Raw genomic sequence first — 15,074 nt, forward strand, 5'->3', positions numbered from 1 at the left:
ATAGCCGGTGCCCACGCCGCGCTTAGTTGGAGACCCGCGTCCCGATTCAGGTTACCGCATTCCGCCGCTATGGCCAAGGTTTCCTTTACTCTTCTATCCCAGTAGCCTGAACACTTTGCCAGGACCTCGGTTATTAAAATTAGCCCTATGGCACAAACCAAGACGACATGTCGGCTACATTCACGCCACAGTCCGCACTAATAAGAGCCAATCAGCGCACAGCTTCTCGGCTGACTCCTCCCTCTGGCACTATAAATTAAGGAGCTGGGTACCCTTAGTTATCAAGGTGAATATCCTCGAAATGTCGGTGGATCACCAACTTATGACCTGACTGGAAGTCCGAGAAAATTTTGAGTTATCACGTCGCCAGGAAAGCTTCAGTAGTTGTTTCACACTAATAAAAATATTGGTCATAGTGTCTCAAATATTTATTTCACACAGTATGTAGAGTTATGTATCAGCTGGTTGAATTATCAAAATAGGATGATTGTGGCAATTATGTCTTCCTTCTTCCAATGATCATCCTTTTGGTGTCCTCCAGCCCATAGGACCCTGGCATCCCACCAGTAGAGATGCGAGACTGCATTGCGAAGTACTTGAAAGCACCTCAGAGCAGTTTTGTTGTTCATTTTGCACCATGCAGGGGACAACGAACAACTTTGTCCCCCTGTGGCAATTATGTGGCAATTATCTGTAAAAAGTTATTGTATTTCAGGAGATACGTAAATTGGCAGAAGGATCTGAAACATTTAGTCCTACCACCAGTTTTTTATATCGAGAACTTGGGAACAAAGTAAGAGCAAGGTAAGTACATAAATAAATATCTCTCTCTCTCTCTCTCTCTTTCTTCTCTCACTCACACTCCTCCCTTAAAAACGTGTGAAAAATGATGGTGGCGCTCCAGTGACTGTAACAATGGGAGGGAGGGGATGGAGTCCATACTCTCGTGTTGCAAGAATGACGAATGCATATCAGTTAATTTGAAAGGAAGCAAGTTATCTTATAATGTAGTGCACAGAACTTTTCACCAAGGAATTATTCTTGAAAAAAATTAATGGGTGCTGCGAAATTTGGCTAACTCAAAAACGATCTCGATTTGTGATTACCAAACTTCAAAGTATGTAGTGGCAAAATCAAGATGCTCCTCTACCTCCCCCCAAATTCAAAACAAAACTATCGGCAAGCAAAGTTATGGGTTCACTTTTCTGGGATGGATGATAGATATTTACAAAAAAACAGCTGCAGTCATTGGATCTAGTATGCAAATGTAACATCAAAAATGTGGGAGCAAATTAAAGGAAAGCAATGTATAAAGTTGGCGAAGACAGTTCTCTTCCATCAGAACCAACACAACCACTCACAATCTTGTATTGCTCTGCCTACTATACCTAAAGTAGGATTTCAGTTGGTAAAACAGAACATTGTACTTGCCAGATATAGTTCCAAGTTACTTCAGACTGTTCCATGAAGATTTTCTATTGTGCAAATGAAAATTAAATTACATTTTCAAATGAACAATACTTTCATCACCTACTGTGAACTCTTTATCTAGAATATTAAATAAAACAGACTAGAAAATTAAGTATATGGCAGTCATTCTGAAATTGTGCACAGTGCTTTTAACCTCTAATATTTATGTGGGCACCTAATATGATATGATATGATATATGATTTATCGTTTTTAAGCGAACATCCAAGTGGTGATGGGCATTCACATTTCTGTATTCAGGGACTCACCATCACTATTTACAGGCTTCTTTACTACACTGTCCAGTTCTCAAAATTACATTCCTGTCCATAACTTGAACGCGTTATTCATCCTCATATAATATTATCCTCAACACCACATCCTATAACATCCTACCACAGTGATACACCACACAGCAACACATTTCCAACCCTACCTATTCTGACGACCACCCTCCAGTTTCATCTAATATCTGACTAACTATTCCCCCTTTCCACCAAAGTAGATTATTATCCTACTCTATACACAATAATAACAATCACCACAACAAGTCCTACTCACTATTATTGTTCTTGGTCCATTCTCAGTTCTACTCAATTATTTACTCTCGTTTCCAGCCATACATAACACTCCATTCACTCAAACACTTCTCTACATAACTAACCTTCATGGCCACACTCCCGATACCCTCACTTCTTGCCCATTAACCTTGAACCTCCCCTTTTTCACTTGAACTCTTCACACCAATTTCTTTAGGTCATAATGCTTCTTATTTTTTAACACTCTTATCTTCTCCTTCTCACCAGTTCCCTCCCCGGCTCCTCCTCCTTTTTCAGCTCCTTCACTCTTTTCGATATCGCCCCCAGCAGCTGTTTGCTTTGACTTCGCTATGTTTGCACTTTGCTAGCTGCCCCGCATGCTTCCTTATTCTTCGATATCATACTCTGATTACCATTACCTGACGTCACTAGCTTCTTCCTTCCTTCACTCTACTGCACACGCATTCACACTGTCTGCCGTCACTGATGCTGACACTGCATTCAGTATACACCTGGCCATTGCCCTTTGCCGCATAACTCTTCCTATTCCTATGCATTACTCATGCTTGTGTCATGCATAATTCCTTTCGTTACAATACTTTGGATTTTCTCCTTCAAGATTTTTATGTGGGCGTCTATTCAAGGAATAATGACTGTTACCATTTCTATAAAGGACACCATAAACGCAAAACTTACCTGGAAGCAAGTCTGTACAGACATCTCCAGAAGGTATGTCTGAACTAGATGATTGCCCATACATGCTCAGACTTACCTCTTAGACTTAACATTCACCAAGAAGACATAAGAGGTTGTTGAAGTTATTTCCCATGAATAAATGCGATCACTCGAGAAATACAGTTCCTTCATGGTCCTGCGTTCATTTCTAAGTGATTCCTTAGCACCATTTTTAAATAGTATATCTATAGTTTTGCTATTATAAGTGTTATTAAAACTTATTTGATTTTTCATGGAAAATATTTACAAATTTCTATAACTATAAGAGAAATGTATGAGAATAGTGCTTTAAATCTGAACTTTCATGCTTGTCGCAATTCTCTACAGAGAACTGCAAAACGTAACGGTGAAATCTCGACCAGATGCTTGCAGTATCGTTTGTTTCTATGTTTACTTTTACTCCCGTTTAATTTAGGGAGTGCAACAGTAGGAAAATTTCGGGAAAAACGTAATACGGCGAACGCAAAGCTCCGCCCACGTCCCCTTTCCACTTTTCCCCTACAAGCTCACCACACACGCTAGCGGGAAAGAGTGGAAATAGGGGTTTAGGGTGGGGTGACATCTAGTGTAGGAAAGTGGAACAAAAAGAATAACGACATCTACGAAGCAAAAGAGGAACTTCGTCCTGTCACTCTCTCTCTCTCTCCAGCCTCTCCTTCTCTGTTCCTTGCGTAATGTTTCTCTCTTTTTTTTTTCTTACGACTTCGCAGGAGGGGAGATTCGATCCAGGAAAGTTCGTAACTAAACTTAAATGCACGCTTTTTGTTCACGCTTTAGACCTCTCGGCTACCGAGGCGAGTTGGGGGTAGAAGGGAAAATGAATCTATTTATGTTCAAGGGAACTGCCATAACGTATTGTAGAAGGGGACAATGACCGAATAGTGTGGGTAGAAACTGGTGGGCTTGTGAATGTCGCTTGGTAGGGGTTGACTACGGGGGTGGCTTCATTGTGTCCATGTCCAACTTCGTGTACAGACGTAACCACGTGTAGTGATGATCTGTACCGAAGACGTGTACTCATTACGAGTGTCCAACCTGTGGGAAAAAAAGACTATTGTGTTACTTTGAGGACGTGCAAAGTTAACAGGTGAGTGTTGTTTAATGAAAACCACATTACATTGTGTTGTGTTGTGTCAGTACATGTTGTGGACAGTTGTCTAATGCGTATTGCATTGTGGTTGTGGACAGTTGTCTAATGCGTATTGTCTAATACGTATTACATAGTGGTAGGCAGTGATCCATCAAAGCGGGACAGATAGTAGAGAGAGAGAGCATGCGAGCGAGGTGCCAAGCGGCGCGGGTGGGGATAACTTCCCCTACTGGCGTTTGCCGTAATACGTTTTTGCCAAAATTTCAAGCAGTCCTAGAAGTCTGAAGATTTATCTCAAAGCCAAAAGCTTTGATACTTTTCTCCCATACACGAGGAGACTTGTCTGTGGATTTAGGTTTGCACAGACTTACATAGTGCGTATGGGGCCCTTAATAATAATAATCTATGCTCATCTTGCTCCTTAGCAGTCCGCAACATATAATTATTAGAAAAATAAATGAAGTGTGAATATAATCACTTATGTATTAGACCGGGTGCACACAGAATCAGATGCGATGCGACATTTTGCTTTATAGTGTTTCTCAATGCCTTGGGACAGCTTAACACAATCTGCTCGTGACAACTGATTTGCTGGCTGTGGCTTTGGAAAACTGATCTAGGCTAGAAATGGCGTCAATGAAACAGGACGATCTATATGAGAAATTCTAATGTATTTGGTTATTATTTCCTAAGGACGCCTATGCCTAAAATATAGGCTATATAACTGAAAGAGTCTTAAAATTAAATACTACTAATGTAGTACACAAACGCCATTTTCTATGTTTATGACTACTTCACAACTCACAATAAAGAATGAGTGATTGAAGAAAATTAGTTATTAGACTTATTTATATTTTACTGGAAGCAAGTAAAGAGATAGGGTTGGAAGTAAATCCCGAAAAGACAAAGTATATGATTATGTCTCGTGACCAGAATATTGTACGAAATGGAAATATAAAAATTGGAGATTTATCTTTTGAAGAGGTGGAGAAGTTCAAATATCTGGGAGCAACAGTAACAAATATAAATGATACTCGGGAGGAAATTAAACACAGAATAAATATGGGAAATGCCTGTTATTATTCGGTTGAGAAACTTTTATCATCCAGTCTGCTGTCGAAAAATCTGAAAGTTAGAATTTATAAAATAGTTATATTACCGGTTGTTCTGTATGGTTGTGAAACTTGGACTCTCACTTTGAGAGAGGAACATAGGTTAAGGGTGTTTGAGAATAAGGTGCTTAGGAAAATATTTGGGGCAAAGAGGGATGAAGTTACAGGAGAATGGAGAAAGTTACACAACACAGAACTGCATGCATTGTATTCTTCACCTGACATAATTAGGAACATTAAATCCAGACGTATGAGATGGGCAGGGCATGTAGCACGTATGGGCGAATCCAGAAATGCATATAGAGTATTAGTTGGGAGGCCGGAGGGAAAAAGACCTTTAGGGAGGCCGAGACGTAGATGGGAGGATAATATTAAAATGGATTTGAGGGAGGTGGGATATGATGGTAGAGAATGGATTAATTTTGCTCAGGATATGGACCAATGGCGGGCTTATGTGAGGGCGGCAATGAACCTCCAGGTTCCTTAAAAGCCAGTAAGTATGTAAGTAAGTAAGACTTATTTATTTCAGGTATGAAATACAGTTCAAGAAAAATTATGGCATCTTAGATAAGGTGGAACACTTATATGATGAATATTGTGACTGGTACTTAGAACCTGAGAGATCTTCAGAGCCGTGTATGAACACGCGTCAAAGATGGCAACAGTTGGAATATGAAAATCAGGAAGGACCTACTGTGGTAAGTTCATGAAATCTGTGATTTAATTCTGTGGCAGAAAAGTCGAAATGTTTTGGCAGTAACATTTCTTATTGATGCTGACTTACTTATCAAGGTTGAAGGTGGAGAAATTAATTGAAGTAGGAACTTTTAAGAAAAGACGACATTTGTTACAGCTGTGCGTGTTACATGTCAAGTATTCTCTTTCTGTGTAAAAGCTACCTTTACAATCTTATATCCTGTGTGTGGTTGATTAGTTGGTTGGTTTTCAATGCTCTATATGTGGTCATTTAAAACAAAGGCAGATTCATTATCTTCATTACAGTATTTTTCCACTGTGGAAATACGAGCTGGTTTTACCATTATTATTATTATTATTATTATTATTATTATTATTATTATTATTATTATAAAATATGCATACCACTACCAAATTTTATCAATCAATCAATCTTCTTAATGTATCCAGCTGTTTGCTGACAACATAAAGTCCACTGTAGTCTATTCAGTTGTTGTTTTTCACGAGAAATGAGGGGTATTTTGATCGGTGTTCATTATAAATGCCTGTTGCTAGTAGCCAGAGGTGGGGTGTAGTCAATATATACTGCAGGGCTGTGTCTTCTGCAACTGGTACTGATGATTTTAATTTACTTCTTTTGTGGTTTATGGATGGACAGTATAGAAGAATGTGTTCCAGATCTTCATCATGTTGTTGTTTTCTAATGCCAGGCGTTTGACAATAAAGTCATTTGACCTCTTGCACTCCAATATTTTTCAAAGATATTATCATGACTAGCCACTGAAGCACAGATTTTGAGGTGTTCCGAATCAATTTCTTGGTTTGAGTTGCACAATGGGCAGTTAGGGGACTGATATATTCCAATTCTATGCAGGTGTTTGGCCAAACAATCATGGCCTGTTGCCAATCTAAATGCAGCTACAGACGATTTTCGTGGTAAATCGGGAATTAACTGTGGATTTTGATGCAGAGAGTTCCTTTTTTTTCCCTTGGGATTGAGTTATCAAATTTTGTTTGTTGAAGTCTAAGTATGTAGATTTAATAAATCTCTTCACAGAGTAATACGTAGATTTAGTAACAGGTCTGTAAGTAGCAGTGCTGCCCTTCTTTGCTAAAGCATCCACATTCTCGTTTCCCAGGATTCCACAATGGGATGGTATCCATTGGAATACAATTCTTTTATTGAGTGATAATAATTGAGAGAGCATTTTAGTTATTTCTGCTGTTTGAGATGAAGGTGTGTGTTTAGAGACTATTGATAGAATAGCTGCTTTGGAGTCTGACAATATAACTGCATTCCTAAATTTATTGATGTGGCATAGAAGATTCCTGAGACATTCATTTATTGCAATGATTTCACCATCAAAACTTGTTGTTCCATATCCAAGAGATTATAAAGTGAGAAGAGACAGCACGTAACACCTGCACCGGCACCTTGTTCTCTGGAGATCAAGGATCCGTCGGTGTATAAATGAAGCCAGTTTTGTGGAGCGTACCTAATATTAATTGTCTCTAAAGACAATTGTTTCAGCATTTCAGTGTTTACTTCTGATTTCAGTATTTCTTCTGTTAAATTTAGATATATTCTATATTTAATAGAGTTAAAGGGTTTGGTTAAATTTGTAAGTTTTCTTTTAAATTCGGGATATTGATTTTCTGTTTTAATTCTTGAACAATGGATATGAAACTTTTTTGAGTTTTCAACCTACAAAGAGGACTGTATGAATGCCATGATTATTACACCACAGACAAGTAGGATTATCAGAAATGTGAAATCAGTGTAGGTACAATTGAGTGACAATGTGACCTGTTCTGGCTCTTGTTAAAAATGTTTGAACATGTCTGGGCAAGTTTTTGTACATTTCCAGGTCATTTGGTTTCTTTTGTACAGACTGTAAAATTTTTCCTTTGTCAGAAGAGAGCCAATTATTGATCCATAGGTTTATAAAATGAGACTTTACTGAAGCAAAAGCATTGGATAGAGATATCACTTGAAGAGGTCTTGGTTGCAAATATATTGCCTGCTTTGCAATATTATCGACTTTCTCGTTTCCAGGTATACCACAATGACTAGGTATCCATTGAAATGTTATTTCCTTTTGGATTTCTTTTAGTTTACGTCGTTGTTTCTGAATTGGAATAATTCTATGTGCATATAGGTTTGGTACATATTTAATTATATTAAATATAGCTCCCTTGGAGTTGTTAAGTATGCAAATAGATTTTTCAGAAATTTGAGTAACACACTGAAGAGCAGCATCATTAGCTAGCAATTCAGTGTCAAGACTGGAGGAGGATGAACATGGTATGAAATAGCTTTCTTGATATTTTGGAATATAATATCCTGCTCCTGATGTCCCATTATTAGGATTTAGAGATCCGTCTGTATAAATTTGAAAGTGATCCTTATATGTGCTGCAGAGTAGTTCCATGGCATCTAACTTAAGAATGTATGGAGGATCATTTTTGGAATGATTTCCTGGAATTTGCATGCTATGTTCTGGAATCACCCATTTCCATGGAGGAATTTCGTTCACAACTGGAGTTTTAGCAATGAGTGTGTCTGTGATATAGATTGGTATTTCTTCCCTTTTTATTTTATAGAAATTACACAGGATATCATCTGACAGTTTGAAGAACATCTCAGATCTGTTTACCAAATTTTATGTTACTTGTTAATTTCTGTACCTAATAATAATAATAGTAATAATATTATTATTATTATTATTATTATTATTATTATTATTATAATATGTTGTGAAAAACTATTATTGAATCTTATCTAATTTATCTGTTAATCAGTGTGTGTGTGTGTGTGTGTGTGCGTGCGCGCGCATAATGTTGATATTTGTGATATGTAAATAGTATATTATGAAACTAGTTTATAATGTTACACTTTAAAGAAATATCAAATTTGTAATAATGGGTAGTTTGATATCATGGTCTATGAAGAATGGGTTGCAATGACAGCAGTGATGTATTAAATATTATTGCACAGAAAATCGTTTCATAATACTAACTTTTTGGAACACATTATGCCATCATAATAGAAGTCATGACATTTTAGTTGGCTTGGTAATATTTTACAGCATTGGTACAATAATGTGGCATTTTGAGAACGATTTTGACTAACAATAAAGACTATTTATAATGCTGGTACAGGCCTACAAAAATAGTACATTATGCAACGAGCCTATAATGGTAGTAATTAAGATGCGAGTATGTTTATGAAATGAGCGCAAGCGAGTTTCATAATTTTCATACAAGCATCTTAATTACCATTATAGTCAAGTTTCATACGACTTTTTATGCTCGACCATATTTCTAACTTGAAATTATTCATAAGTATTCATGTTATTCTTATCTGACTGAGGAGCGGAACTGACCTTGTTGCAATACCTCGTAAATTGTGAGATGTGCGCAGACGCGAAAGTATTGATTTTTTCCGAGAAACAAATGTCGACATTGACCTTGATATAATCTAGAGAGTAAAATAAACATTAATCTTGATATAACCTTCAAATTGAATTAGACATTGAAAAACGAGATGACAAATTGAATTTATTTGAATATTATTTACAATTGATGCTAATTATTATAGTAACAGAACTAGTTGTCTTTCGATTGCATATCCGAAAATAATCGATACTTGCACTTTCATATTGCTACAATGGTATTTTCTGATTGGTGGAACACCTGAACTTTAATGAATTGGTGTACTTTAATGAGGTCCATTAAAGGGGTGCTACCAGGTGTATAATTACTACATTTCGGCATGGTCGAGCATAAAATTGTTTTTGACATACTTTCCCAACAGTTTTGTTATTTTGATATTTCCTTTTATTTCAGAACTTGGAAGAAAAGTCGTGGCCTACAGCTGTTCTAATGAGTGTTGGAAAATTTCTGTACAACATTATCATGAGGGACGTTAAAGTTGACGTTAATGTCACAAAAATGAACAGCAAGTCTCAGTAAGAATTTTAGCTTATGTGTTATGGGTAGTTAATATATAACTACCGTATTTAATTTAATTTTTGTAACACACCATTGTAATGCCAGTCATTATTTGTTATATGTTGACACTACTAATTTACAAATCAGCAAGTGAGAAGTCTGCTTCTGTAAGAGATTTAAACTCTCCAATGATTTCATTACATCTTTTTATTGGCTCTTAAAATATCTATCGCTCTCCTAAGAAAAATCACCTCAGTTGATAGCTTTGTTGCAGGCTAAAGCAGGGAGATGCACTATCACCTTTACTTTTTAACTTCGCTTTAGAATATGCCATTAGGTAAGTTCAGGATAACAGGCAGGGTTTAGAATTGAACGGGTTACATCAGCTTCTTGTCTATGCGGATGACGTGAATATGTTAGGAGAAAATACACAAACGATTAGGAAAAACACGGAAATTTTACTTGAAGCAAATAAAGCGATCGGTTTGGAAGTAAATCCCTAAAAGACAAAGTATATGATTATGTCTCGTGACCAGAATATTGTACGAAATGGAAATATAAAAATTGGAGATTTATCCTTCGAAGAGGTGGAAAAATTCAAATATCTTGGAGCAACAGTAACAAATATAAATGACACTCAGGAGGAAATTAAACTCAGAATAAATATGGGAAATGCGTGTTATTATTCGGTTGAGAAGCTCTTATCATCCAGTCTGCTGTCCAAAAATCTGAAAGTTAGAATTTATAAAACAGTTATATTACCGGTTGTTCTGTATGGCTGTGAAACTTGGACTCTCACTCTGAGAGAGGAACATAGGTTAAGGGTGTTTGAGAATAAGGTTCTTAGGAAAATATTTGGGGCTAAAAGGGATGAAGTTACAGGAGAATGGAGAAAGTTACACAACGCAGAACTGCACGCATTGTATTCTTCACCTGACATAATTAGGAACATTAAATCCAGACGTTTGAGATGGGCAGGGTATGTAGCACGTATGGGCGAATCCAGAAATGCATATAAAGTGTTAGTTGGGAGACCAGAGGGAAAAAGACCTTTAGGGAGGCCGAGACGTAGATGGGAGGATAATATTAAAATGGATTTGAGGGAGGTGGGATATGATGATAGAGACTGGATTAATCTTGCACAGGATAGGGACCGATGGCGGGCTTATGTGAGGGCTGCAATGAACTTTCGGGTTCCTTAAAAGCCATTTGTAAGTAAGTAAGTAAGTTGATAGCTTTGTTTACTGTAATCTTATTGTCTGTCTTTGTTATTATTATTCAATCTTTTAAAAATGATACCTTTGTAACTGTTATCTTGTTATGTATCTTTTCTATTTATGCTACATATCTTTTTAGATGGCACCTTTGTAAACTGTTATCTTATTATGTATCTTTATTATTTATTCTATCTTTTTGGTAGTTCTTACGATTCCTTTGCAGAACATAACAACTTTCAGTTCTAATAATTTATTAATTGTACATTAAATTTCTCTAGTATAATTTGTCCTTCAGGCAGCCTCTGTTTAGAGGAAGTATGTTAAAATGAAATAAGTGATTTCATGACAGACATACATTATAACTATTATTATGTTCGTAAGTTTCAATTTAAATTGAACTAGTGGCTTGTACAGCAGAGGCTGCAAACTAAGTTCATTAGACATTCAAATAAAAATTTTTCAGGTTTATTTTCAATGAAGAATACCAGACATTCTGAAAGTTATTTGCTTCCATAATAATGAAAGATACTCTCTCTCTCGAGCCAATACTGAAGAGAACCACGCATATAAATATCTACACCACACTGCCATTAAATATATGAAAAAGACCCACCCCACTTGATTAATAATTATAAAAATATTTGATTTTTAATAATATTATCTTACGTAAGTTTTATATCTTTCAGTAACATATACTATATATACTATATAGCCGCCACTCAGTAAAATATAGAAATCAAAATCTAATTTAAGTTATTCTCTACATCTACTTATATAACCCCAAAATGTTTCACTTTCATATCATTAATATAGCATTAATATGTATAATTAATGAAAAATAGTCACATCATGGCATTAACTACAATAATATTACATTTCTAATGGTAATAATGTCATCAAACCACCTGAAGTTTTGTAGTTTTTAATATCCAATACACAGCTGTACCCAGAAAATTACACACCACAGAATCGGACCTGTAAATTATTTTTAGTAAGTTAAGTTTTTAATAACCAATTTAATTTGAGCTCTAAATATGTCAGCATTCTTGCAGATCATGGCCTTCGTGTAATATTATTTACTGTAGTGTGTGTTTTGTTTTATTCTGAAATGCAATTAGGTAGTTCTCAAAACTGACGACAGATGGATTTTGGAAAATAGGAAAATTATGTTGAAAAATTGACATTTCACTGAATACTACTATTTTTCTGAAAAACTTTGAGTTCCAAGCTTCAAAATGAGGGGTCATTTATTAAAATCCGTTCAGCCGTTTTCCCTTATTTCCATTACCAGTTCAAATTTTATATATATATACATTTTTTGTGTAATTAATGTATTGTGCTTTTAGGCATCTTCTCCCAGCATTCTACACATTATTCAGAACTCAGGGGCGCATGTTGAAGGAGGAAGTTAAACCGCATCCTGTATTAACACGGTTGTTTAGAGGTGCTGCTCAAGAGACTTTGGTATTTGATGTGACTACAGTACCAATGCTGAGTCCACCTCTGCCATGGACATCCGTCACCAGCGGTGGTTACTTAGTCGCAAAGGCAGATCTCATTAGGTGGGTGATAAATGCAAATTAAATATAGGCCAAACCCTGTAAGCATCTTAACTATATCTAATTATGACGTAATTTCATACTGACTTAGAAGAGAACTGTTAATGGGCTCACACCTGAACCTCCTGTCAAACTGCGCTCATTGTTAGATCTCCACATAAGGAGGCAAATATGAAAAATTAAAGACCCATACGAATTGTTGAAAGAAGAGCAATTTAGCTTCAGGAAGGGAAAAGGTAGAGAGATGCAATTGGACTGCTACGAACAATCGGCGAAAGATACCTAGAGAAGAATAAAGAATTGTATGTGGTATTTGTGCACCTAGAAAAGGCGTTTGACAGAGTGGATTGAAATAACCTGATGGGGATCCTGAAGAAAATTGGCGTGGATTGGAAGGAGAGGAGGCTGTTCAGTAACCTTTATATGAAACGAGTAAAAGTCGGGGTAGGAGTAGAAATGTCAGAAGGAAGTGAAATAGGGAGAGGAGTACGACAAGGATGCCCTTTATCACCTACCCTGTTCAACATCTACTTGGAGAATTTAGCAAAGAACTGTTTTCAGAACATGGGAGGGGTAAAAGTAGGAGGAAGAAGAATAAAGTGTGCAACATTTACTAATGATATGGCATTGTTAGCAGAAGAGGAGGAGACAGTAAGGGATATGCTACTAGAGCTAAATGACAGCTGTTAGGAATCTGCTGAGCCAAGTGGAACAGTAGACCGAGTAGGAAATTGCAGTAACATATGGTCTAGCCTACATGGGTCAGCGAGAAGAAGAAGACAAGAAGCTGAATCAAGAGGGTTCTACGGGAGATCAAGAGAAGGTGCAGTTAGCGATCAGAGAAGACGTCAGGATGCGAAAAGTATGATGGGTGAAGAGATAGTGATTTCGTCACCACAAGGCAGTATTTTATCGTCGTTGTTGTTTTCTAATGCCAGGCGTTTGACAATAAAGTCATTTGACCTCTTGCACTCCAATATTTTTCAAAGATATTATCATGACCAGCCAATGAAGCACAGATTTTGAGGTGTTCCGAATCCATTTCTTGATTTGAGTTGCACAATGGGCAGTTAGGGGACTGATATATTCCAATTCTATGCAGGTGTTTGGCCAAACAGGCATAGCCTGTTGCCAATCTAAATGTAGCTACAGACGATTTTCGTGGTAAATCGGGAATTAACTGTGGATTATAATGCAGAGAGTTCCATTTTTTCCCTTGGGATTGAGTTATCAAATTTTGTTTGTTGAAGTCTAAGTATGTAGATTTAATAAATCTCTTCACAGAGTAATACATAGGTTTAGTAACAGGTCTGTAAGAAGCAGTGCTGCCCTTCTTTGCTAAAGCATCCGCATTCTCGTTTCCCAGGATTCCACAATGAGATGGTATCCATTGGAATACAATTCTTTTATTGAGTGATATTAATTGAGAGAGCATTTTAGTTATTTCTGCTGTCTGAGATGAAGGTGTGTGTTTAGAGACTATTGATAGAATAGCTGCTTTGAAGTCTGACAATATAACTGCATTCCTAAATTTATTGATGTGGCATAGAAGATTCCTGAGACATTCACTTATTGCAATGATTTCACCATCAAAACTTGTTGTTCCATATCCAAGAGATCTATAAAGTGAGAAGAGACAGCACGTAACACCTGCACCGGCACCATGTTCTCTGGAGATCAAGGATCCGTCGGTGTATAAATGAAGCCAGTTTTGTGGAGGGTACCTAATATTAATTGTCTCTAAAGACAATTGTTTCAGCATTTCAGTGTTTACTTCTGATTTCAGTATTTCTTCTGTTAAATTTAGATTATATTCTATATTTAATAGAGTTAAAGGGTTTGGTTAAATTTGTAAGTTTTCTTTTAAATTCGGGATATTGATTTTCTGTTTTAATTCTTGAACAATGGATATGAAACTTTTTTGAGTTTTCAATCTACAGAGAGGACTGTATGAATGCCAATTATTTCCTGGTAATCTGATAAATTTTTCATATTGAATCAGTGCTTTTTCTTCTATTGTCATTTTGATGCTGTTAATATTAGTGAGGAATCTCATAGAATCTATTGGAGTTGTTTTGATTCCACCAGTAATGAGTCTGAGAGCTTGGTTTTGAACATATTCTATGTCATTTATGAAAGGTATTTTATCGTTGACTGGTACATTTGAGGGCCAAAAAAGTTACAATCTTAGAAGTTGGTGCATGAGCGGTAAGAAATAAATAAAAGATCTGAATGAAATTACAACAGGAAGTTTGGTGATTTAATTTCGTAAATCGTGTTTAGTGTGATGAAAATGTTTAGGGGATCATAGATATAGAGATCAGTTAAGAAGTTATAAAATTGAAAAAAAGATGTTGGGATATTAAAAAGTGGCTAGTTAATAAATATAGTTACCGAATGAAGTTTACTGTAAAGAAGTAAATCTTAGAAAGTGATATAGTGAAGTTTATGAAAGATGATCTTAGTGATAGTATTTACAATTTTCTATGGTTTTTTTTCTGAGTGTTGATTGTGGTTAAGAAATGAATGATCAATCTAAAGTGAACTAGATACTCAATGTCAAGATTTAGTATGATTATAATGACTTGTATTGGGTAGAAAAAAAGATCCCAATGAGTATAACCAGGTGAAGTGTTACGTGTTAGATGTAAGGTAGAAAGACGGAATTATATATAAATTTAGTTAGCAAGATTTGAATGCTGAA

The 15,074-nt window shown here is 36.2% G+C and overlaps 1 protein-coding gene across 1 annotated transcript in view; it reads left to right on the plus strand.

The window, feature by feature from the left end:
- PolrMT (mitochondrial RNA polymerase) overlaps window positions 1-15,074 on the plus strand; it is a 47,496-nt gene that overhangs the window by 17,419 nt on the left and 15,003 nt on the right. Inside the window, exons 10-13 of the mRNA XM_069823011.1 lie at window positions 716-804; window positions 5,474-5,642; window positions 9,490-9,611; window positions 12,158-12,373. Coding sequence (XP_069679112.1) covers window positions 716-804; window positions 5,474-5,642; window positions 9,490-9,611; window positions 12,158-12,373 — 596 coding nt within the window. The remainder of the gene's footprint in view (window positions 1-715; window positions 805-5,473; window positions 5,643-9,489; window positions 9,612-12,157; window positions 12,374-15,074) is intronic.

The sequence above is a fragment of the Periplaneta americana genome, chromosome 4 (genome assembly GCF_040183065.1).
Source record: "Periplaneta americana isolate PAMFEO1 chromosome 4, P.americana_PAMFEO1_priV1, whole genome shotgun sequence".
Classification (NCBI taxonomy): domain Eukaryota; kingdom Metazoa; phylum Arthropoda; class Insecta; order Blattodea; family Blattidae; genus Periplaneta; species Periplaneta americana.